At 35.2% G+C, this 26,130-nt stretch overlaps 1 protein-coding gene across 1 annotated transcript in view; it reads left to right on the top strand.

Moving 5' to 3' along the window:
• Window positions 1-26,130, top strand: part of ADGB (androglobin) — a 106,744-nt gene that overhangs the window by 58,519 nt on the left and 22,095 nt on the right. The window contains exons 17-27 of the mRNA XM_061378781.1: window positions 387-489; window positions 1,545-1,686; window positions 3,816-3,930; window positions 5,375-5,542; window positions 7,893-8,031; window positions 12,831-12,965; window positions 14,661-14,754; window positions 17,264-17,398; window positions 17,585-17,738; window positions 22,440-22,627; window positions 23,731-23,915. Of these exons, the coding sequence (XP_061234765.1) occupies window positions 387-489; window positions 1,545-1,686; window positions 3,816-3,930; window positions 5,375-5,542; window positions 7,893-8,031; window positions 12,831-12,965; window positions 14,661-14,754; window positions 17,264-17,398; window positions 17,585-17,738; window positions 22,440-22,627; window positions 23,731-23,915 (1,558 nt within the window). The remainder of the gene's footprint in view (window positions 1-386; window positions 490-1,544; window positions 1,687-3,815; window positions 3,931-5,374; window positions 5,543-7,892; window positions 8,032-12,830; window positions 12,966-14,660; window positions 14,755-17,263; window positions 17,399-17,584; window positions 17,739-22,439; window positions 22,628-23,730; window positions 23,916-26,130) is intronic.

Raw genomic sequence — 26,130 nt, 5'->3', positions numbered from 1 at the left:
TTCTTTCAAGCCACTGTAATTAATTAGAATCAGAAAGTTTCAGCACAAAAGAAGATTTTTGGTCTTCCATTGAATGTTGTTTGACAAGAAGAACTACTAAACTGAGGTACATATGAAGAATATAAATTAAAAGTAGATAATATTCTCATTCAAGAAACTTCTTCCTTTTATCTGTCTCTTAACTGAATATTATTACACATGCAGCAAGAGACTCTGGGCTTAAATGGCACATCTGAAATTATAGGAAGTAATGACAGTTAATTACTTACTTCCCATACCATAGGTAGGGTCACAATATCCAAAATCTTAGTCCTATTTTGTATAAGCCTAGGCAGACAGCATTCAGTGAAAATGAAAGATGAAGAAATGTCTGTTTTTCTATGCAGTTTTCTGATGACCGAGTCTTCTATTACTTACTTGTGGACAGTCTGATGCCCATTGAAATCCTGGTTAGCTTTTCTGCATTAGTACACTGGTATGATACTGAAGGTAAGTTCAACACAGAAAAGTGTATGTTAATGTTGTGTTTTCCTGTTCATGAATATGTCTGTGCTGTTGTGTTTGCCTGTGATGCATTTTGGCACAGATTGAGAGTTGTGTTTGTTTCATATTGATGATGAATATTTTCTTTAATGTTTATTACTTTACTTTTTATTACAACTGATATTTTTTTATTTTTTTCCCTTCCTTTGCTGTTTATTACAACTTGCTGTGAGCTTATTAAAAATCCAGTGCATTCCTATTATGGATTTTCTTGTGTTTCCTAGGGTTTCTGTTCCTACAGATAACATTCTTGCAAGCTACTTTATGACTTAGCTGATCAAGAGGCAATAAAGTCAGCAATATGCCAAAAGTTTATTTTTCAAGTGATTTTTAAAATGAAGCGCTTAAGTATGTTTATTTTAAGCTCTTAACTATACAGCTGGCTTATTTGAAGATATAATAGCTTGGATGGTTTAAGTAAAAATCACTTGTATTTTATGAAGATAATAGAATGGCATTCAGAAAAGGTAATGCATGTCATAACAGTTGGCCTAAGTTACTCAGATATTTAAACATTGGGTATGGACATAATCTTAGAGCATCTATAGTAGAGCAGATAGAAATACAAGAAAGGTAAAAAAACCAAACTGACCATCCCATTAAAATAGTTAGACTATAATATAAGCTTTGTATGGCTGTTTGCTTCCTTTGCACATGGACAGAAGGGATTTTTATGTAGTTTTAGAGTGGCTTTAAGTGACTTGGAAGGTGCCTGATTTACACTTCCTCCTGATACATTCTTTTACCCATTATTTGCTAGTAAATAGTACAAATAAGCCATATTCTGTACCACCTGTGCATTTCAAATGATTGTCTCTTTTCTCTGAGTTATCAAAGCCTAAATGAAGGCATCTATAAATGTGAAGTTGTTACAGATTCTGCATAAGTGTATTTGTCATAATTTTGCTGTTATTCCCACACAATTGGGGCTGGGGGTTGTTGTTGTTTTATTTGGGTTATGTTTTGGTTTGGTTTGGGGATTTTTTTCTTTCTTAATCTAGGTACTAAAAGAGAATCTTCTAGTATTTCAAAGGGTGTGCTCACAATTGAACGTTTCTCTTGGAAATGCGTGACTCCTGGAGAAATTCTGTTAAAGATGCATACATCTGCAACCAAAGCTACTGTGTTAAATCTTCCTGTTGGGTATGTGTGAGGCTTCATTTCTGTCCTAATGCTTTAGTCTTCAGGCTTGAGATGATTTTTTTACTTTATACAGTTATTAAGGGTTTATTTCCTAAAACAAGGTTTTGGAATATCAAACTGGTTGATAGCTAGCATTTGGTAAGACTGTAAATTTTCTATGAGTTTGAAATAACTACCAAAACCTTTATAAAGATTTTTGAATTCTTTACGCTTAAATATGAGCATTTAGCAAGAAAAATCACACTGACTTGCTAAAAGTCAGACTAAAATACAAATTTTTACTTAAAAGTGCTTCTGACTAGAATTATATTTAGATGTTCCCTGGAGTACCAACAAAAATTAAAGAATTAAGATTTTTAGTGGAACTATAAAAGCGTGATGATATCATACGAGGTTTCATAGTTTTTTGTGAAACAAGGTATACGAAACTTAACTTAATAGAAATTGTGAGGTTATCCATGAAGGTTTGCATATCTTACTTCATGTTCACATAGCGCTTAATATGATTTATTTCTTTTTGCATGTAACTAGTATTCAGTGTAAACCATTGACTGTTTGTTTAAATAAAGAAATAAATAAAAGGTGAGAGCCCTTGATATTTGTTAGTTTCTGGAAATGCTTCCAGTGAAACAAGGAAGGTGACACTGTCACACCCTGCCGTAAGCATAAAGTTGCTGACTAATTCATCGAGGCCTTCTACTTTTCCAAAAATAGAGCATCACCAGTTTAATCTCAACGAGATGAGACAAAAATGTATGGTGGGGTTTTTTTTAATCAAGTAAGGTTTCAAATAAGCAGTCATAGAAAGAAAACACCACAATAAAACCAGGTTGATATTAAATCAGAGATCTTTAATAGTACTCTCTATTTGGTTTTATTTAGAATAAAAGTGGAAAAATTATCATTGTGTTTATTAGTTTTGCCACTACATGTATTATCTTAGTGTATTTTCCAGAGTTGCTTATCTCTGTCCTGTATGGAAACCAAAACATATATTTTTTTGAACCTGCAAATTTCAAAGCTAGCAGAGCTCAAACTGATGAGCTTCTCACCTTTTATTCTTCCTACTCCAGGCAGAGCCAGCAGGCTTTCAGAAAGTTTTAATTTGCAGCAGGTGTGGGAGACAAATGGGCTTATTGACTGCTTCCCCAGTTCATTCCAAATGAGAAATTACTTGCTAAGCCGGGAAGGCACTTTCTTCCCTCTGTCTGTTGGAGGCCAGGGGGCATTTCAGATTTTGCTTGCAAGAAGATGCAATTTTAAAAGTGTGACTGTGTGTGAAGAGGTAACTCTCCTTTCTTCCTCTCACTGCTGGATCTCTGGTTAACAGCTTGAAGCTGTGACCAACTGAATGCTGTTCTGACAAAGACCGTGGAGCTTCACTTTTTGATATCAGCAAGCTCCTCAAGTGTTTCAGTGGGACTGCGGGGCTTTCACTGGAAAGAAAAGCATGAATTCCCAGTGTTGTATAACTATAGTTAGGAATGGTTTATTTTATGACTGGAATCCGTTCTAAGATATGAGCAGGCAAACAAGATTGAGCTGAGTGTATTGCAGTAAGACATACTGGATTTCTGTTGCTTGCTACATTAGGAGTTAACAGTTGTGTGGTTTGGCCCACAGTTGCTACATAAAATGGTCTATAAAGGTAGTGTTCATTTAGCCTGACACAATTATGCATTAATTTTTCCTGGCTTTATCAATGCAAGCATGGGAATTATGATCTAAATAATGTGTGACAAGAACTCTTCTTTAAGCTTTCTAAAAGTAGATACATTTTTAAGTATGGCTAACTGTAATCCTGACCAAAAAAACTTTGATTTTTGTATCCGTCTGAAATAGTGAAGCTACCTATTTTGCTATAGAAAATACAAATAAACCCTGAACTAATAAACTAAAAATAAAATAATAGTGTCTTCTCTGCTCGCGTACCTACTGCTATGTTTGGAGGTCCTTGAGAAACAAAGAGTTAGAAATGCAGGATTTGAAGAGCCAGACATCTAGAAAAGGATTTCATTTTTACCAAATGTATGAAAAGATTAAGAAGTGCTGTGATTTTTTTTTTATTTTTTTTTCTTTAATTAAGGTGATTTATGTTTGTTTTTCTGTTTGTTTTTGCTGGAATGTAGGCGACATGTATTGCTTTTCACAGTAAGTTCTCCCATAGGGCACCATATTCATCTGTGTAGCATGGTGCCATGTGTGTTTGGAGAAGAGGATACTGTGATGCCATGTCTTGAAAAGGTATGCACGACCAGACTAGTCAAGCATTTTGATAATGGTGGTTTTGACTATTATTTAGTTTTAAAGTGAAGTACTCTTTGATCTTCATTTATAGTTGCTATATTTTAATGTTATACTATTAATTTCAGTATGAAATGGATGAACACATAAAAGTAATGTGTTTTACAGTACAGTGGGTACTGAGATGGTTATTGAAACAAATGCCTTATGGAAATATGTACATAAGTATTGGGCAGTATTCCAGTTACATTGAGCAGTAGCATAAAATGGAACATTAAAAGTACTCTCCTACATGAAATACATGTCAGAGGTAGCGTATAAGCTCTCTTTTTGAGGCATGTGGTAAAAGTGTTGAAATACTTGTACAGATATTAATTAATAATGAAAAAATACCCACCTAGGAAAATAAACTGTCACATCAGTATAGTTTGTTTTCTCCCATGAGATCACATATTACTCACTGCATGCCATAGCAGCTTTTGTATCTAAAATGGACTATTGCTTCAGACATTTTTTCATAGCTGAGATGAGAGGCCCAGGGGAGTAATTACTATAGCTTTTGTTCTTTGTTGCCTACAATCTGAACAGATAACACTGTCATCCATATTTTCAAGATTTCTTTGGCAAGCAGTAGGCCCAAGTATATGTCATGGGCACTGAGAGGAAGAGGTATAGCTTCTAGAGCACAGTTGTGCAAAACTAGTTTGAAAGGTGAGTGTTACACAAATTTACATAGCAGTGTAGATTTGGGGGTCCTAATAATAGGACATTAAAGCAGCTTGTGCAAATTTATTGCAGCAAAGAAGTTTAAATATAAGAAGTTGGGCCATTAAAAACATCTGGCTGTACTATCCCCTTGTCTTCAGGTTGTGAATGACAAGCTATTCCTCATTAAGACAATAACACATAATTTTATCTTCAGGTCTACTCTGCACTTTTTGAAGACAGGTTTTCTGTAGAGTATCATTTACAGGGAAGTGTCCACATTCTTGCACAGAAATCCTGCTGAAGATTAATGGTGTCATAGGCAGCATCTATTTGGACATTGTTTTCAGTGGGTTACAAATATGCATCTGTCCTCTTATAATAGAAGAGGTGCTGCATATTTCAGCTAATAAGACTCTTCTTATCACTGAAGTAAAAAGTGTCTATATACATTTTGGTTTTTATTGAGTGTCCTAGGGCTAATGGTACAGGAAAAATAAAATCCTTAGCAGCTATATGTTACAGTGCCTGTTATAGTGTTATAATGTTTTGATTTCAGTAGCTAAAGTCCATGTAATTTTTGTATGCTTTTGAAGACCAGAGACCCAATTGATTTTTATAGTTTAAAAATTTAATAACAATTGCATTACTTAAGTACTTCATCACAGAAAAAATGCTTGTATGCTGTCACAGCCTTAAAGCAATTTTCTAACAATGGCTGGTTTTATTCTCTCTCCAGGAGAGCTACCGGTTTATACAACAGGCTACAGCTATCCTGAAAGCTATTGGAAATGTGATAAGTAATTTCAGCAGTAAGCCTGAGCTTTCTAAATCCTTGAAGGAGTTAGAACTAACTCACTGTCCTCCTAGCATCCATGGTACTGGAATGGCTGAAGAACACTTCAAGGTGAACAATTTCAATAAACACGTATCTAAAGGCTACAGAAGCAGCATTACAGTTTAACGTTGTTATCCTCTTCAAACAAATGGCTATGCTTTTAAAAAAGGATCTTCTGTGTGCTCCAAATGTGGCATTCTTTATTAAGTTTTGAGATCCTCAGGACAGTGAGAATGGCATGCAGCAAGCTCACTGCCCTGGACTTCAAGAGAGCAGACTTTTTCCATGAGATATAACCCTAGAAGGCAGGCTGGCCTAAAGCTGCTGTTTGGTATTCCAGGATCACCTGCTCCAAGCTCATGAGTGTTGTGTCCCGACTAGAAGGAAATGTGGCAGGAGGGCCAGGAGGGCTCCATGGGTGGATAAGGAGCTGCTGAGAAAATTTGGAAGGGAAAAAAAAATTTATAAAAGGTGGAAGTGAGGACAAGTGGCCTGGGAAGATGCTGTCTGGGAACCTAGGATGCTGTCTGGGAAGCTAGGGACCAGGTCAGGAAAGCTAAGGCCCAGTTAGAATTAAATCTGGGAAGGGATGTGAAAGGTAACAGAAAGGACTTCTATAGGTATGTAGCAAACAAAAGACAGACTAGGGATAATGTAGTCTCCAAAAGCTAGCAGGAGAACTGGCTACCCTGGATTTGGAAAAGGCTGAGGTTCTCAATGATTTCTTTGCCTCAGTCTTCGCCAGCAAGTGCTCTGCCCACACTGCCAAAGTCTTGGAAGGCAGATGCAGGGACTGTGAGAATGAACACCTTAGGCCCACTTTGTCAGTGACATGGACAGCGGGATTGAGTGTGACCTCAGCAAGTTTGCCAATGACACTAAATTATGTGGTTCAGTTGATACTCTAGAGGGAAGGGATGGGATCCAGAGGGGACCTTGACATGCTTGTGAGGTGGACCAATGCCAGCCTCATGAAGTTCAACCAAGCCAAGTGCAAGGTCCTACACCTGGGTCGGTGCAATCCTATGCATAGCTACAGGGTAGCTGGAAGAGAGGTTCAGAGCAGCCCTGCAGGGGACTTGGGGGTGTTGGTCGATGGGAAAATGAACATGAGCTGGCAGTGTGTGCTTGCAGCCCAGAAAGCCAACCGTATCCTGGGCTGCATCAAAAGGATCTTGACCAGCAGGTTGAAGGAGGTGATCCTGCCCCTATACTCTGCTCTCGTGAGACCTCACTTGAAGTATTGTGTACAGTTCTGATGTCATCAGCGTAAGAAGGACTTGAAGCTGTTGGAACAACAGGATCCATTGCAGGATGGTTGGAACTAGATGATCTACAAGTTCCCTTCCAACCCAAACCATTCTATGAAAATACAGATTTTAAACTTATGTGCTCATATGAAATATGTGTAAAACTTAGGGACATTATGATAAATTCAGTGGGCGTGAATATACATACCTCTTCCTCTCTCCATCTCTAAGAAGACTAAGTATAGTTACAAAGGAATAAAAAACCCCCATAAATTAGATAGATGAGAGGCACTGAGCCGGCAGAGATTCAAGAATAAGAATATTGAAATTACCGATCTACTACAAACAGTGAAAATTATTCTGGGCATAAGAATATACTAAAGTAGATCTTTTCTTTGCCATTCTTAAGTCTGTCAAAAGAAAGGAAGTGTTGATGAATATTAAAAAATATAATTCAGGAGAAAACATTTCCAAAAGCAGAAAAATCCAAAAGAAAAACAATTAAAGATAAATACTGTCTTTCCAGTAATTTGTTACTGTTCCTTAATTCAAATTATGAAACAAGGTCTGAAAAACGTACTCTAAAATTTCCATCTATTAGAAGAAGGAAAGACTGGTTTTCTGCTCTTTAAAGATCATCAATATATCCAAAATAAAAACAGAGCCATCCGTTTAGTCATATAAACAGGATAACAAATATTCCCCTCTTGACCATCAATATATTTCTACTTTTCCTTGTGGTGCCACCTCCTAATTCAGTAAGCATGGTCTCTGTTCTGAAACCTTTAATTAGTATGCCAGTGTCATGATGGTGATTATAGTGTGTTCTTCTGTGCTCTGGTATAAGACCATCAACTCACTTCACAAAAACTAAGATATTTTTGGACGATAAAAACTTATGCTGCGGAATCAGTCCTATAGTTAATAAGCTGGGCATGAAACTGGTTTTCTCTTGATTGCTGTCTTGAAGCATTATAGTTCTACAGTTGGGACTATTTTTCAAATACTGTATTTGTTATAGTAGAAAGTAGTATATGTGTTATATATAGGAAGACTTTGTTTTTACATTGAAAAAGAAAAGATTAAGAAGTTTTTTTAAATAATCAGAAACAATATAAATCAGCTTTTAAAAATGAATCATTCTTTGCTTTTCCTCTTTTTTATTTTAGGTTTTCAATAGTGTATTTTGGTATTTGATCAAAAATGTATTAGGCAAGAAGGCTTCCTGCAGCTGTAAATTTGCCTTCAGGTCCTTCACTCTTGATTTTGAAAACATTGAGGTTTCTGAAGATGACATTATGTCTTCAGGTACTGTATTGGTATTGCTAATCACTTCAAATATATAAAATTGCCCTTTGTCTCCCTTTACTTACAGTTAACCTGTATTGACAAGCACTAACAAGCATCTCTACAGATGCTCTTTTTACCTGATGTACTACACATCATGGTTTTTCTTCAAATTACCTGCAGAAAAGACCTTACATGCATATATTGTTCACAAAATGAGAGTGAAGAATGACTCAAATTAGTGTCTTTGAAAGTGCAACTGTTTCTTGATGGACTGAGGGATTTTGTTTGTTTGACGGGTATTTTGGTTTTTGCTTGCTTGCTTGTTAACTTGCTTTTTAAGCCTATTATTTGGCAATAATCATGTTTGCTAGCTAATTAGCTGGCTAGTCACATACACATAGTGAGAAACTAACTACAGCACCATCAACTTCTTCTCTGACCTGTGACTAGGGTATGCTGTATATCCAAAGGTACTGTGGGAGGAACTACTGGAAAGTCAGATTCGTTATAAACAGGCATAGTTCTCATCCCATAGGTTCTTTGCACCATTTTGCATGCAGGCTGGAGACGTAAGCCTTTAGAATTAAATTTCCCTGGCATACAAATACATAGCTCTTTTCCATTTTAAGAGTGTTATTTTGCAGTTTAAGTAACTTTTTAGTCTATTAATATCTATTAATATTTTAATTTATTAATAGAATTTTATGTATATGATTTGATGTTATTACAGGAGAAGAATTTATCTGAAAAAGTGGCAGGAAGGTACATCATCACCATTTAAAGTCCATTCAGGGTGACTTAGCTTTTCCTTCTGCCATTATGAACTTACAGTATGAAGTCCTTCTCCTTGGTCAATCAGAATGATAATAATTTCATTTCATTAGTCCGCTTTTTTCAGAAAATTAGTATAAAGAAACTTCATTAAAATTTACACAAATAGCTTTACGGACAAAATGATATAATACTCTTGTTTCTTAAGAAAGCACATATACTTGTATCTTACTCTTTAATGGGTACTTTTTTCCAAATCACCTCTTTTTTGAAGGCTGTTTGTCTGTGAGATATTGGAGATAAAGGATCAGCCAGAATGATTGCAGAACTCATTGTATTTTTCACAGAAATATATCCTATGGCAAGGGTATGAGGGTCATCATGTTGACATTTATCAAATCACTGGAAGTCCCCAGCACCAGCCACATTTTTCAAGATGATTGTGCTACTGATTTCTGTGTTCCCCCCAAAACCCTTAAATACTTGTCAGCAATTGAAGGAAGGACATTATTTAATTAAATTTGAATAATTAGCACATTTGACAAGTTGTAGCAAAGACCTCATGTATATTACTGAATTATGAGATCGACTGTGGCAGGATATTTTTCAGAATTTGAGGAATGAATCAAAAAGGTGGAATAAATACATGAAGGAGGAAGGTTCTGTTTCAGTTTGATTTCCTCCAGTGTCCAGTATCTCTTTTTAATTTAGTTGCTTTTCCAGACTTAAAAAAAAATCTTAATCTTATAAGAGATTCCTGTCAAACTGGACTGAATTTTTTTCTTTTGGCTTCCTTGACCTTGGATGTATGTTTTGCCCTACTTAGTAAAGGTTGCGTTGGAATAAATGTATGCTTTTGTTCAGGTCCCATCACTGAACTCTGAAGAAATAGAGACAGCTGCACTCAAACCAGCATAAATCAAGTGAAATGTCAAGAAAAAATTAGGTAGATGGCAGGTAAAAACAGCTTAAAAGTGCATTATAAGGAAAGCCTAGAAGGACTGGTATCACCTGGTTTGCCTGGCCTATGTTAGTACTGATGCATTGTCAGGTTAGTTTCTGAGATCTTGTTAAGACTTGAATTATAACCCCTTGGGACTTAACAGTCATCAGACTGCTGTAACAGATGAATGAAATCTTGTGTCTGAGACTAGATTAGGTCAAGTTGAGCTTTTCGTGAAATTCCACCTTAATTTTATATTAGCATAGTCATTTTGCACTGTGTGCTTAATTCATCTCAAGATTTACTGAGGATATTGTGATGTACTTCAGTTAGGAACCGTGCCTGATAGGATTTCTGAGAAACCACTCCAGAGATGATATAATCACCTTTATTTGTCTGCCAAATACCATCCATCCAATGAAGTAATTAGCGCATGAACCTTGAGAAGCAAGTGGAAGACCATACCATGTGAACACATGACAAAAAGATGGAAGTTTTCTGAAGCTGGGTGCTTCTCCATGGCATGAGTCTTCTATGGTTCTCTGGGAAGAGAGTAGATAAAGGGACCCTGTGAAACTTTGGGCAGTCATGAGATGCTGAATTTACAGATGTATGTGATGCTTCCTGGGAAAGAAAACATATACAAGATGAGGGGACACAGTCTTGACAGATCAGTACTGCTTGCCTGTTTTCTTTTGACATCATTTCTTCTGTTTACCTTGTCCTGGTTTTACTGGACCTACACAGTGAGCCAACTCAGTTCATTAACCCATTGAAGGTCTGTGGCAGTGATTTTAAAGAGTCTCAGGCATTTGAAGTCATTTACACACAATTCAAAGGGTACATTTCTTTCTCATGGATAAATTTCAACTTTGAAGTTGTGTGAAGTTCTGTTAAAACCTTCTTTAATGTTATCTAGAAGTCAAGCTGTGAGCTCTTAAGCTTGTTTTGTCTGTGTAAACCATATTTGATAATTCCTGTTCCTGCCCTCTGTTTTCCAGAACAAACCTCTTTCTTCCAGAAATGTAGGTTAAGAGCAGTGATGATGTATTCAGTTTGTGTGACTGGAGAGATAATTCTGGATATTTGTTTCTTGCACTTTGTAGTTGAACTTGAGTTCCAGTAAAGGTGAGGGAAAGTTTGCCATTATTTGGTTGAATATTTAAAGTGCCTCTCCAGTATATGCAAAACAAATCTTTCTGGGGAAAAAAAAAAAGCATCATGTTACTTTGCCTACAATAGATTAATCCACACTGTTACAAGAAAACTGCAGCTGATTTTATTGTGAACGAAGTATTGCTAGGCTGCTTTGAGAACTTCAGATTTATTATTAGCAGGGTATCTTCTGTTTAATGAGTAAGAAATGTCAAAAATCTTTGAAGAATAAGTTTTCAGTTATAATGTCAAATTTGAAGCATCTTCTAGTATTATATATATCATATATTCATATATATTTATATATTATATAAATATCTTCATATATATATATGAAGATATCTTCTAGTATATCTTCTAATATTTGTTCATCTAAAACATTCCACAGTAAAGTACTTCTCTGTTTATAAGACAAAATATTAAGACGCATTAAGTCAAAAACACCTTTAAAGATCAGAATATTTAATTTTGACCTCATTATTTTGACTTCTATGTTACAAAGAAAAATTTTCTTGTTCTTATGGCACTGTTTTAAAAAGTTAGAAGAAAAAAGGGGCTAAGCCTTTAGGAACATAAAATTTCACAAAACATTCAGCATTTCTGGTTTTCAGCCTGATCTGGGATAATTTTCGACAGTTTCTATGAATAAATACATTTGTGTGTGACACTCATCCACATTATTAAATTTGTGTGTTCAGAAACAATTTAACATTTACTTAAGTAAATATTTACTTAAGAACATGAGCGACTTGCTCTAAGTTGATCCTGGTTTGGATGTGGCATTGGACCAGATGACCTTCAGTAGTCTCCTCCAGCCTATATTATTCTGTGATTATATGCTTCCGTTTTATAAAAGTGGTTGTGCCATTCATATTATTGAGTTCTAATCTGTTGTCACAGTGGTCTTGTGTAACATTTCAGAGTCACTAAGTATTAAATAGGTTTTCTGAGGTTTGGAAATGGAACAATAATGAGGAATGATAGTTGAGAGCACAGCCACATTTAGTAAAAGTCAAACTGATTAGATTGAAACGTGTCATCTACTGGCTAATGACAGAAATATTTTTCTTAAGGTAGTTTGCAGTGTTGTCTGAGTTATTCCAGCAGATTTCTCACTTTTCTCCTTTTGTTTGTTGGTGCATACTTTTGCAGCACTGTTTTGTTCCTTTCACTCTGCCTCACAGCCCATGTTCTGTATCTCTGTATCTGTGCAGTTCCGAACTGGCTCCCTGACTCTGGCTTCTTGTAGTGCTTCCACTCCCTCTAAACCCTGTTGATGGTGACTGCCAGGATGCTAATTCTAGGCCAGGATGCCTTCAAAGAGCTCATTACTAACCTGTCAGAACCTACTAATTTCTGTTCTACTCCAAAACTCCTTGATAACAGAAAGTTGCAGTCAGATGAACTCTCACTTCATTATAGATCTTGTCTTTGTTCCATGGCTCCTTAGCAAAGGTTGAACACAATGTTTTCAACATTGGTATTTAAATTATTACTTAATAAATTTACTAGGCTGAGAGACTTAAAATCTTGTGAAACTCTTTTAAGCTGTATTCAGAGTCAGGCTCTAATGTATCAGATCCTGTTGGCTCATGGTTGAAAGGGTATTTTGAAATTACATTTGGAGACCTGATTTTAAAAACTGCACTGCAATAGCTGTCTGAAAAGAGAAGTAAGAATTCAATGATTTGGTATTTGGAATTAGCACAGTAGTTGCATTCTGACTTTGTGTAATTACAGAGTATATTTTGTCTAATTTTATGGTAAGTGCAAAATTTCAAAAGTGATGTCTATCATAACTGAAAGTTTTATGCAGAAACCTCTCTGTTTTTGATATACAGTGCTCTTGTTTTGTGCTTTTGGGTTTTTTTTCTTTTTAACTTCATTGCAGGCAGCTACAGGACTTCCAGCTTTATTGATGTTGCTCATTCTCCTCTTCTTCTTTCAGAGAGTTATCTGAAGAATACTGTTGGTAGTTGGCAGAGCCAAATTCCCACTTCAGAAGAAGCAGCAGCAACTCTTAAAATTCAAGCCATCTGGAGAGGGACCTATGTTAGGAAAGTATTGAACAGCAGAAAACCAGGTGTGTCCTTTAAAAATGCCTTTTAAAAAGTGTTTCATACTTCATCTTATTCAGATATTTACTCTAAAGATTTTGTTACTAATTAATGTCTAGTTAAAATGAACTGAAATGCAATGTATATGTATATAATGCATGTTACAGTTGAATCACTGATCTTTTATACTAAGAGGGTTAGGTTCATATGTGCCAACTAATGACTTGGCACATACGGTACTAAAAAGTAGAGGAGAGACAACCCTCCCTAGACTTGTAGATATTAAACTAAAATTTTTAAGAGGATAAGGTATTTATTGGAACAAATCAAAATTTGTGTTGTACTACTGAAAACTTTAAAATCAAACAGTTATTCATCAAATTTGGAGAGGATTAGTCATTTCTATATGATGACATATCAATTGATATGTTATGGGACTGTTACACAGAAGTTAGAGCAGCATTTCCTTCTAGCCTCACAGTATATGAATGTCTGAGGACTGTGACAAAGAAAACTGCTCAGTTGTGAAGTACACATTCCCTCTTTAGTAAGCCATCCCCATTCTGGATGCTTCTTGATTTACCATGATTGCTTGAGTTCTTTCACCTATATATTTAACCTGCAGGAGATGATCTCTTCAAGCTATCTTTTCTACATTCATCTCTTCATTAGTAGATACGGTGCTGCCTCTCTCCAAACCATCACCTGTAGCCCAGTCTTGCCTAAGCTTTCCTTCTAAGTAGTCTAGTGCCTACATAGAAATTTTTGTCAACTTCCAGTAGTAGTACTTATTTGTACAAATCCCAGAGGCCAGAAGCTGTTATTTTGAAGTTTAGATTTTTGCTATTTGTCATTTGAGCACTATGTGAGCATCCCAAGTGTTTTCTTCATTGTCTGTGACTGTCTTCTTCTGATTTCTTAATGTTTTTATTACCTTTAATCCTTTAATTCTGATTTTATCTTCACACTGCTTTATTGTGTTGGGTTTCTTTCAGTCAGTCTATTCTTTTCTCCCTTTTCCCCATTATATATATATTTGTTTTTCACTTGTTATTGCAGTAAAGTGTTATTCCTCTATCCCCTTCTTCTTTTCTGTTTTTTCTTTTTTCTCCCTCGATTTCTGTCATGCAATAAAGAAGGATTCCTCCTAACTTCAGTCTTGAAAAGTTAAACAATAGGTCTAAACTAGTTGTCCAGTCTTCATTTGTTTTGTGGATAGAGGTAGACAGCTTGAGATGACATACTGTGTCATCTGAGAGGTATCAAACCTGGGTGGGATGGGTTACCTGCTGGAGTTGCCCAATTCTTTTCTTTTTAGCTACACAGACTGCCTAGGCACATACCTACTTCTTCATAGTATCTGCAAATGAAAGCTGCTGGGAGGTGAACTGCATCTTCTCCAAGGACAGAGATCATGTCATAACACTACAACATGTTACAGTGCAAAAACTGTAAATCAGGGAAAATACTGGCCACATCATTTTTGCAGTTGTAAGAGTGCTGAAAAGTACAAAGGTGATGATGAATAACATTTCCTCTGTCAAAGGAGAAATTAGTTTTCAGCTCAGTGAGATTTCTGTAAAATTCCAAATAAAAACTAGTGATTCATAAGACAATTTACTTGTACAAGTGGCATTTTTCACAAGTATTTGGTAGATGTATATTTAGAACAATGCAAAAGTTAGATACTTTATTTTCTAACTTATTTTTTTTATTTCCAGGTACTAAAGAAAACACTGATGTCAAAGAAACATTGCAAAACCTGTGGACTGCGATTGAGTTAAATTTTGAACAGTGTGCTGTAACGTTGTTAAGGTAATCATGAAAGAAATCATTTTATTGCAAGCAGTACCATAGAATTGCCATAAATTGCTGATTCACAAAATAAATATGGTAAGAGCATTACTAGTTTTAAAATTACAAAACTGTTGTTTTCAGTGGGGACATCCTGTGCTTTATTCTGTGTGGCCTAAATGAGTAAAACTGTAGCAAATCTAATTGTAACAGGTATGTGTGTTACAGGCTTTTTTCCTACAGCTCAAGCTAAACCTGTTACCTTTCTCCTGTATTTAATTTTTTAATATCATAAAGGCTGTTCCATAAGTATAAATCTGACACTGATTCCTTAGCTAAACAGCTAACCAGTTGATTTAAAGATGCGTTTTGATTCACGCTATCTGTTAAGGAGTCCTAGTTGACAGTAGGAAGGAGGTGGCTATACTATGTAATTATACCACAGTTTATAACATCAGTAGATTTGTTTGTAGTACTTGCTTGATAGATGTATTTCTAGGAAGATGCTTTCATTGGTATTTGATTACAACTTTTGCAAGATAGCAGTTCTGATTTCAACATTGTTAAGTCATTTGCAAGCATGACACACTTGGGGAATCATATATTTTCATTAAGTCCTTCAAAAAATCTCTCTAAAAGTGTCACACAACTGATCTAGCAGTATATTAGTTCTGTCAGGGGTGAGGAGTGAGAACTGGGAATAATTACTGGCTGTGGGTATAAATCCTTACTCCTCATAACCAGCAATTTCAGGAACACTCATATGGGGTGTAATTTTATTTCACTTTTTAGTGTTTCTAATCCGTTCTCTAATCCAGTTTTCAGTCTACCTTCAGACTTCTAAAACTTATCGGTCTGATTCCTAGGCATTGCCCCTGGGGATACATTTCAGTGTTAAAAACCATACTAATGTGATTTTCATTTTTTAACTGCCAACAAACTTACATTTGATATAACAAGCTAGCACCTTGGCCAATAAAGTCACATGCAGGAGTTTTGGAAGCTCAGTATTAGGGGAAGTTTTCCCATTTTCTGACCCCAGACTGCCTGGATGCCAGAAGCAGTACCATTTTACAGCACAGACACCAGTTTAAAATGTCCTAAAAACCTCAGTTTGTGCTAGGGTTACCACCTGTTTCTCCTTATGCATCCCATGTAAGTTTATCATGTTTTTCCCACTATCATTTTCAATGAGTTAAAGATCTGAGGTTTCTGAGGGGCCTTTTCTGTCTGTGTGCTCTTTATCAGTACTGTAAGGAACCTTTGCCAGGCTTAATGTCTAAAATTTCAAACTGTTCTGCTTTAAATTACTTCTGGCAGTACTTGCATCCACTGTGTGACTCACCTTAATTAAATGTCAAGGTCAGCTATTACCATTGCTAAAAACATGAATGTGGAGATTGTTTCTGTAATTCCAATAACTATATAGGTATAAAAAACCATCAGAGTAGCATTGTCCAAATCTAGAACAATTGCAATAGAACAATTTGAATATGTTCATGCTTGACACAGAAGACAGCTATCACCAAAAATTGATGTTGTGAGATTTCTTTAAGCTCTTTTACGTAAACCATATAAACCAAACTTTGAATTAGAGCAATTAAAAGATAGCACAAAACACATATTTAGTAAACAATACTGTTTAGTGCAGAAATCAGGTAGTTAAAGAATAATGCCAAGCAGAAGGAATGGCAGGGGAAAGGATATGCTTTCCTTCACCTCTGTGTAGGAATATTTTCACTCAATCTCCAGAGAAAATTGGAGCGAGCCAAAAGATGGAGTGAGACCTATTATCCATCTTCTATCCTTCACCAAACAACCTGTTCATATGCCAGTAAATGCTGTAGCTGGTCTTCACATTGCTTTGTCCAGAGAAACATTAATTTTTGATACTGCATGTGCTAAATAAAAATTCATGGTGTTAGGTGCCAGTGAGGTTAGCTCTAACTTTGCAGAACATCATAACACCTCTGAGCTTATTTGCCTTACAAATAACGTCTGAATTTACAGTCTTAGGTTCCTTCCTGTGTGAAAGGAGTGTCTTTCATTCCATTTTAAATTTATTTGGGTTTGGTTTTATTCCTTTCTTGTTCAAAACAATTTTAAAATTAAATAAAGGGGTTTTTGATCTTCTAATGATGCCGCAGCTTTAAGATGACAGTTTAATATACATAAATTGAAGTTCTAACTGATATTTATTAAATAAATTTAAAAAAGAAGGAAAGTAAAGTTTTGTAGGAGCCATAGTATTTTGGGCTATTCAGTACAGTTGTGCTTACAGTTAGACTGGCTGATAGAAATATTTGTAAGTATTGGCCATTATGAATCATTAGATCTCAAAGAGCTGATTTCTACCTGAGTTGTTATTTTTTGAGAGTGAACAGCTACTAGAGGAATTTTAGTGACACATTTTATATCATTTTACATCCATGCACAAAGCAGTGTTCTTCATGCTTAGCATAGACTAAAGTCAAAATATATATGACCTCCAGATTAGATCCAAATATTTCTATTGATTTATGCTTTCCAGAGAAATGTTTAAAAGAAACTGCAAGTCAATTGAAAAGTTTCCTTGTTATGAAGATGAATGGTGTAAGATGTCTTTTGCTGACTATAATGGATCGTACACCGATCAGCCACCAAATACATGGTTTATGCTTTTTAGGTGAGTTTCATACAGCCCTATAGAACTATTATGAGGAAGTTAGTAGTGATACACTGTGGTTTTCCACTCACCTGCTTCAAAAGTATAATTTTACAGAAGTCCGTTTCAAATACATGCTTTTAGTTTGTGTTACACTACACAAGTCATTTTATTTGTGAAATAATTATATGTTTTATTTTTTTGTAGAGAAATATTTTTTGTTCCAGAAGACATGCTTATAGTGCCAAAGGTGTATACCACTATCCCTTCCTTTAGACTTCATGTTGTTGATAATGACACACTGGAGGAAATGCCCCATGTCTTTTTCAAAGTGGCACCTTGTGTTTATCCCAAAAATAAGGTAAATACAAAATGTCATTGTGAAAAGTATTATTTTTAAAATAATAACAATTAACCAAATTCTGTAGACATTTTTAGCTATATCATAATGTTCTACTTAGAAGTGGCCCTTATTTTTTAGCAAGTTTGAACAGAGACTATCACTGATCTGCATCTGTGCTAAACCTTTTACAGAGAAGGAATACCCTTAATTATCTTTAATGTTTTTTACTAATGCTAAATGGAAGAATATCATCCAACTTCCCTGTGCTGTTGGCAATATAGATGTACTCTCTCTCAAAGCCTGTATGATACCTCAGAAGCATTAGTGTAGTTTTCTTTTAAAAGCATAACTGTATTTTTGAAGTGTCACCACAGCTTCCTGTCCTCCTGCCTTTTTACGTTTAGACTAAAGAAGATAGTTTGCTGAGTCTTTCCTTGCAAGTTATGTATTCTGCACTCCTGATTACTCCCTCCTCTGGACTCTTTCCAATTGCTGTTGGTTTTTTTCTTGTTTATTATGCCCAACACTGAGCACACTAAACTTTGCATCAAGGATTAACTTGTAGCCATACAAATGAGTAAGGAATGATAAGCTTACATGTTTCTGGCTTTACTTATGCTAATATGTCCAACTGTGATGCTTGTCTTATTGTACAACACCATTGTTGAGTCATGTAATGCTAGGTTCTTTCCTGAAGAACTGAATCCTGTAGTTTGTTTTTCTTGACTAAATATAGTATATTTCACCAGTGATTTTAATGCTGTTTTTTTAGATCATTTTGCTAGTTTAAAATAAACTCAAATTCTTATTTTCTCTTATCTAAAGTTACAATCCTCCTTAGTTAGTGGTATCGGTTAATTAAACATGTATGTTCTCCATTTCACCATCCACATTATTAATACAAATGTTGGATGGAATCAGGTTAGATCTCTGAAATCTCAATGACTGCATCCTGCTCTTCCAAAAGGAGCCTTGAATATGTACTTTCTGGATGTGATTTCCAACAGCACCCTAGTTTCTTCATTATGACATCATTTCCATAGGCTTGGAGGAACGATCAAAGACACAGGGGCAGGTGTCTCGTCCTTTCCTATAGTGTGCTTTCCTACAGAAGGAAGCTTGATTGGTTTGATAGGACTTGCTTTTTCAGTCTTTTTGCTATGTTGAGGGGGTTGCAAGGAGTTTTGTTAGTTACTTCATTATATTTTCAGCCATTGGAGCTATGCTGACTGATAATTTTCTAGACAACTTTATCCATCTAAAAAAAATACAGCGCTGCAGTTCTGTGCTCTTCTTGAGCCTTATCTGTCCTCCATCAGATATCAAACATAATTTAACATAATTAAATTTAAGAAATTTGTGGTTCATTTAATCTGTTAATTAAATATCCTTCAGACAGTTCAGAAGTTCATCAGACTAATCCAAACCCTTGTTTTATCTGTGTAATCATTTAGTACTTCTCTTCCTGTTCTGGCCTACCTCTGACCTCTGTAATATTACTGCTAATATTAACTATTCTAGCCACATCTTCGCAGTTTGATCTTTTAGTGAAGACATGTTCACGTTTTAGCTTTCTCAGTCTCATCTGTCAGTAACAAGGAATTGATGTCATTTACAGTCTAACACAGTAGGAGCAGTGTCTTTCTTTTGTAACTTCCAATTTCATCAGACCTTTCTTCTTTTTTTTTTTTTTGCTCTAGAATGAATTTGCCTTATCTAGTGTTTATAGGGAATATTAGCTGAATGTGCCTGCTGCAGCTGGGGGAATAGGCTTAAATAAGAAGGGTTGCCTTATCTAGTGTTTATAGGGAATATTAGCTGAATGTGCCTGCTACTGCTGGGGGAATAGGCTTAAGTAAGAAGGGTTGCTCTCAAAACTAATTTGGGATCCTTGGAGGTGGGGTGTAGATTCCACCAGACAGGAAAATTCAACATTTGACAGTGGCAAGTGTCAGGATGCTTAAAGAAATCTCAGTGGTGAACATTACTTACTGCTTTTAAGGAAAGTGATGGGTTGTGGAAAGAGCAATCACAACTTCAGATTTACTTCAGATTTTGTGATCAGAATCTGTCATGCTTAGCAGGGTAAAACTGTCTAGTTCTGGCTTGCAAGACAGGTTTTCAATTTCCTGATTTTACTAATTCTCAGACCTCCTTCCATTAACACATATCTTTCTTGGCTAAAGATGTCAAAATTATACACAATATTCCAAAGAAGACCTTCCTAACACTTTGTGCAGTACAGTGGGTTTAGTGTTGGAAATGTTTGTTTTGTTGTGTGTTACCCCACCTGGGACATTCCTTTTTTTTCTTTTCCTGAGTACTGCTGATAGGTTCAGTCATTCTGTCATTAACTAATGATAATGGCCCTTTTTATTTTATTCCTATCCTTGAGGAAGACCCCTCTTAAAGCAGATGTTACTGTTATTATTCATCAGACTTACAACTTACATTTTATAATATTAAATGTCGTTAATGTCAGTAAAAAAGTTACTTTGGTTTAAGAGTATTAAAACAGAATTATGCAGGTATGCTGTATTTTTCTAACTGTTCTAATTACATTTCTTAACCACTGCTACTGAGTTTCTCACTAAGAACATAACCTTATACTGTACAATTTAGCTTGGTTTTCCTAGTTGTAAATATTTCACTGTTTCAGTGGACCTGCAAAAGCTGTTGAGAGCTCTATTGATGTTTTGACATGACACAATGAAATTATTATGAAAGAAAAATACAGTGGTATTATTTTAATCTAGGTGTTACCTTTCTTTTTAATGATATTTTGTGAAAATAGTCAATGATACAAGTCAAGCAAGAAATTATGCAGTATGCTTGAATTCCTAAATGTAAGTATTATTACCGAATAGTTAGTTATTCTGCTTCAAAACTATGTGTCAGCTATTTACAACAGAGCTAAAAGGAAATCCTATCAACAGATATTGTTATTCTGCAACAGAGATGCTCCTGGAACACTTTAAAGTTCATTTCAGAATGATTGACAATAAGGATAAAATTTGCACACTAGCAGTAACGTCTACCTTCTTTCTGCGGACATTATGATCTAGACAGGAACTATTTGCTTTGCATTATTTGGAATTTTTTGCCATTAATTTTTTTCTTCTTCCATGGTATCTTTTTTTACTGCTGATACAGTTGTTTGGTTTTGGTTTTGTGCTTTGGGTTGGTTGTTTGGGTTTTTTTTTGGGGGGGGGGGGTTGGGGCTTTTTTAGAGGGGGAGGTTGTTTGGTTTTGTTTGGTGTTTTGTTCGTTTTTTATGTTGTTTTTTTTAAATTCTATTTTCTTTGTTATTCATATAGATATGCCTTTTGAACAGATTGTAGGAAGGATAGTGATAAGTATTTCTCAAGCTTCAGCTGGCGAACAGGATAAGAATTTAAGAAATCATCATTAACAACATATTTAGTCTAGAAAATATAAGTCAATTTCTGGATAATCAGGAAGCTGATCAATTATTTGTCTTGATTAGTCATAGAAAGACATATGGAAATAATTTTCACTAGAAAGTTAGTGTAAGTGGTACATTAGATAACAAACCATTCTGATTCTAGAGATAGTGAATTGTAACAAGTTTACTTGTTACCTACAATTGGTAACAAATTTACCAATTGTAACTACTTTATCTTCATTACTGTCAGGTAATGAAACCTTTCACAGGTTTTTGAGAAAGAGACATAAATCTGATGTTGTTCTCTAGAGCTGTTTCCTAATTTAATAGTAGTGACTGATGGTCAGTCAGTGTTCCTAACAGCTGCACAAAGTGGCCACTCACACATTTTTTTTATCTTCAGTCAAATTTTTCTGCATATTTGTAGTGAACATTAAGATTGCATAATGTTATCTTTATAAACAGATATACAACATAAAGTGCTTTGCTCTGCTGTCAGAAATCATTTTAATATCTGCCTAGATCCCTTTCAGTTTTCATGTGTACTTGTTATGAACAGGGGGGGCTTAACTGTATGCTTAACTAACATAAATAAGCGAGTACTTCTGACTCATAACTGAATGGTTGCCATTACCTTGTAATGAGTAAAGGGTGTGAAGTGCCTTGCAGTTACAACTGCACAAATTGGAACAGTGAATAATTTCTTTTACTTTCATTCTAAATTTTCAGTAGTACTGAAGCAACAACCCTGCATTATTGCATAGTCCTGAAATCACTACCAGAGAAACATAGAATAGTTATTATAAATTTTTTCAGCAAAGCTTTTGTACTGGTAAATACTGATTTCCTTTAACTGAAATTTCAAATACTGCCAAGAGAGAAAACCTTTCAAAGAATTTTCATCTGGACTATTTCTTGGGTGGAATATGAAATTTTGTGTTTGAAATAGCATGTTAGTATGGTTAATTTAGAGAACTTGAGGAAGGGACTTAATCTGGAGTTCCCCTGTTATAGTGCAACTGATATTGCACTCACTATATCCCTTTTTCCTACCCCTGCCTTTCAAGTAATGAAATACATCACCTTCTTTTTTTCAAATACAAAATAAAATCAAATATAACTGTATTCTTGTTGCCCAAATTCCTCTTTCTTGGAGTCATAAACAGCAGACAAGTCTGCATCAGGGTTATTAATTGTGTTTCATTTTTAATTTATGTATTTTTTTAATAATACAGATTTTTTTCTTAAATCAACATTTTCATAAAAATGAGATTAATATCCTGTATTTAATACTATACTTACTATCCTTTCAGAAAGGTTACACATTTATGGCTGAAGCACGGACTGGTGACCTACCTGTGGCAGCTGGAAGATGGAGGCTCCGGCTCATTGGTTCTCACACTCCACTCCCATTTCTTTCTCGTGATGCTATAAATAATGTCTATTCTATTAAAGAAATTAAAGAGTATTACATACCCAATGACAAGCACATAATGTTCAGGTAAATATTAAGAGAAGAATGATTAAATTCTGCTTTTTATATGGACCATACCTGTCAGAAAAGTATGTTCTTTTCTCTTTCTTAGAAGGGGAGGATTGTAAGGAAATATCAGAATTTTGAGGCCTTCAGTGTGCAATATGAAATTTAACATTTCTTATTTTATGAAATATTGCCACTGACTAATGAAGAACAGGTATGAAGTACACAGACTGTAACTAAAATCATAATAACAGGATTTTGCATTTCTCTAAATTCAATCTTGAAATCTTTTCCATATGTCAATTACTTTGGGGGATTAAATGTATTAAAATCAAGATTTTGAGGGTGTGGAGGAGACATGAAGTCTGACTTATTTATTTGATTTGTAGGTATCAGATAAAGCTTTAAATAATACAGAAATAAACCTCTTTCTTTTCTGATATATCAGACCAATTTCCATCTTGTGGTGTTGGTGGAAAAATATATATAGATTTTATTTTAGCATGCTGATTCTTTTAGGAGAACATATTTAATAAAAATGTGATGATTTATTTTTTATTAGTCTCTTTTTTAGTTTATTAAAGTTTATTAAAATCAGTTTATTATGGCTGAGCTTGAGTTCAGAACTGACTGACGAAATCAGTTTACTTTTACATAAAAGACTACACACTGTGGTAAAACAAGCCCCATGTTTAAAGCTGATTACACATGTATATTCTGAAGTTTAATTCTAGAATATTTTCCTTTGGCTCCTGACAATTTGCACCAATATTTCTAATTAACGGATTATTTAATTGAAGTAGTTCCCTAATCTGGCTAACCATGTTTTTCAACAACCAGTAATACCACAGGAGGCAAAATATATATGTGGTTATTAGATAAGACAGTGAAAAAAGAAATGGCAAGGCCATCCTATTTTTTGCAGCAGCACTTTTATCATAAATTCACTCAACTTCACTACAGGAAATCTAGCCCACCAGACTGTGGGAAAACAATTGACTACAAACTCAATTTTAAGTCTTACTTCCAGGTCAGCACAACATTTAGGCACTTTCCTAAGAAAGAATCTTCTGGCATAGTTGTATAGTTGGTTATATTGCTATAATTTTTTTCTTCCTCTTCAGGTATTCAGTAAAAGCTACAGCATCACATATTGCTACGGTGCAGGTACAAACCTCTAAATCAGATGTGTTCATTAAACTACAAGTCCTAGATAATGAGGAGGAAATGTTGAATGTCACGGGAAAGGGACAGGCAGTCATACCTGCTTTTAATTTCTTGAGTAATGAAATGCTTTTGAGTTCTCAATGTAAGTATTGTATTCTGTATTTGATAATTTTATTCACTCAGGGATATGCACTCTTAAGGTATCTTTAGATAATCACATAAAATACTTTTTTTTTCTGCTTTTTCCATGAATCCTTAATTGCTTTGTGATTGAGTGAAATCAGCTTCATTTTTAAGCAGTGAACAGGAGTCCTTCATCCTCAGAAATGAGGAAAATTACTGAAAGGACTGACTGAAATAAGGTGTCCAGCCTTATTTTCTTCCTCTGTCTTTTGATTGTCTTTTATAACTGATTAAAGACTTCGTGGATAATTGAAGTAGTTTCTCAGTTTTTAAAATTTTTATGTGTATGCTAGTGTTGCCCTTGAGAATTGAATTAAGTTTCATTTTTCAAGAGCTTGCCTTTGTTTGATCTTAAGGTTCAAAAATTTTTGCCTGTTAGGAAACAGATGCCCAGACCATGGAACATGGTAGGTAATTCATAGGTTTAAAGCCTTATGGTTTAAATGCACTGTCCTGAGCATCACTCCTTTTAGCAGCAGCACACGTTTTATTGGCTTGTCATCCAGCCTATGAGCCCAGAGTACAAGGAAAGAATACACTTAATAAATTATTTATTTATCCTTAAGAAAAACTCTACTGTTTTGACTGTAGCTCTGCTGTGGTTTCACAACGTAGAAGACACTGAAGGAAGAGCTCCTTTCCCTAGACTTGCAAAGTTGGCATAAAGGGCATAAATGCCCATTTTGCTATTATACTATTGTCAGTTCTTTGTGATAGCAACTGAAATACTGAGAACAAGTTATATGTTATGGGAACACTTGAATTAAGCAAAATTTCTTTTGAGACAAATTTGTTTGAAAGTTACAGCAAATAATCATTTTTTGGCTGAACATTTGGATCTGAGGAGGTTATTTGCTCAAAGTTTTTCTTGTTTCTTTGTTTTTTAATTGCCATTTATTACATTGTAGTCTTGTCAGCTCAGCTCTTGCTGAAGGTGAGAACCAGTATGTATTCAAAGGTCACCTTTCATAAGTATGCTAAAATTCATGCATTTTCTCAAAGTACTTTGAAACTTGTGATTGTAACTAAGAAAAATCCAGCTAGCACCAATTAAAACTGACTCTCTGTAGTTCAGCAAGTTAACATTCTGAATCTACCTCCAAGCCTCACAGCATGTAAATACTGGGATAAGGGGCAAGGAGGTAAAGAAAATGAAGTCAAACTTTTCAGTGGAATCCAGTGACACGACGAGGAAATGGGCAAAACATGAAAAATAGAAAATAAATTTAAGGATTAGAAAAGCTGATTTGGAGGGTGGGGGTTGCTTGGTTTGTGGTTTTGTTAGGGTTTTTATTTTTACTCTCAGGATATCAGATACTGGAACAGGTTGCCCAGAGAGGTTTTGGAGTCTTCATCCTTGGAGATAATCAAAACCCAACTGGATGTGGCCATGAGCAACCTGCCCTATCTGACCCTGCATTTTAGCAATGGAATTGAACTAAATTATCTCCAGAGGTGTCTTCCAGCCTTGCTCAGCCTCCTGTGACCCTGTGGTGTCAATTAGTAGAGAAGGCTCAAGTTTGGGTTTTTTATTTGACGATACACAAATAATCTAGTTTCCTTGAATATGCTGTCCAACTAAGGAGGTACGTTTACAACTGGACTTTATGGAGAGAGCCTTCAGCTTGAGACTGTAGCAATACTCTGCCATCATCCCCCTCTGATGTAGCAAGGTAACTTCCTGCGCACTCCAGACAGCAGACTTAGGTTATCCAGACATCCTCTTTCATGCTTCACTTCAGGCTTTCAGAAGTTAGTTCTAATGAATTCAGTACTCAAGAGCTACCATTAGACAATATTAGCTATTTGCTGCTGGCATTTTTGTTGTTTGATAAAGTTGGGGCTAAAGCAAAAGCCTTAACTTTTGCTGCTTTTTAAAGAAGCTAAAACAAAACAGCAGTGAAAATTTTGTCATATGAAAGTACTCTCGGGCAGTTGATTGACATTTGATTTTGAAGTGCTGTTTAATTTTACTATTCAGGAACAATAAATACAGCTGAATGAGGTACATAATTCTTAGGCACATTTTCAATAAATGTCCCTGTGGTATTCAAGTAATCTTTAACAGAAATAAAATACTATCTTTTATGTAATAGATTGCAGGTGCTACTGCCATGCCATCTTAACTTTTTTCATAATTTTAATTTGTTTCCCTGTTTTCTGTACACTTCTTA

This window comes from Neopsephotus bourkii, unplaced genomic scaffold (assembly GCF_033783945.1).
Source record: "Neopsephotus bourkii isolate Nb327-2 ecotype Australia unplaced genomic scaffold, CSIRO-AGI_Nbou_v1 NB_1767, whole genome shotgun sequence".
In the NCBI taxonomy this organism is placed as follows: domain Eukaryota; kingdom Metazoa; phylum Chordata; class Aves; order Psittaciformes; family Psittacidae; genus Neopsephotus; species Neopsephotus bourkii.
This window is presented reverse-complemented; position numbering and strand designations above follow the sequence as displayed.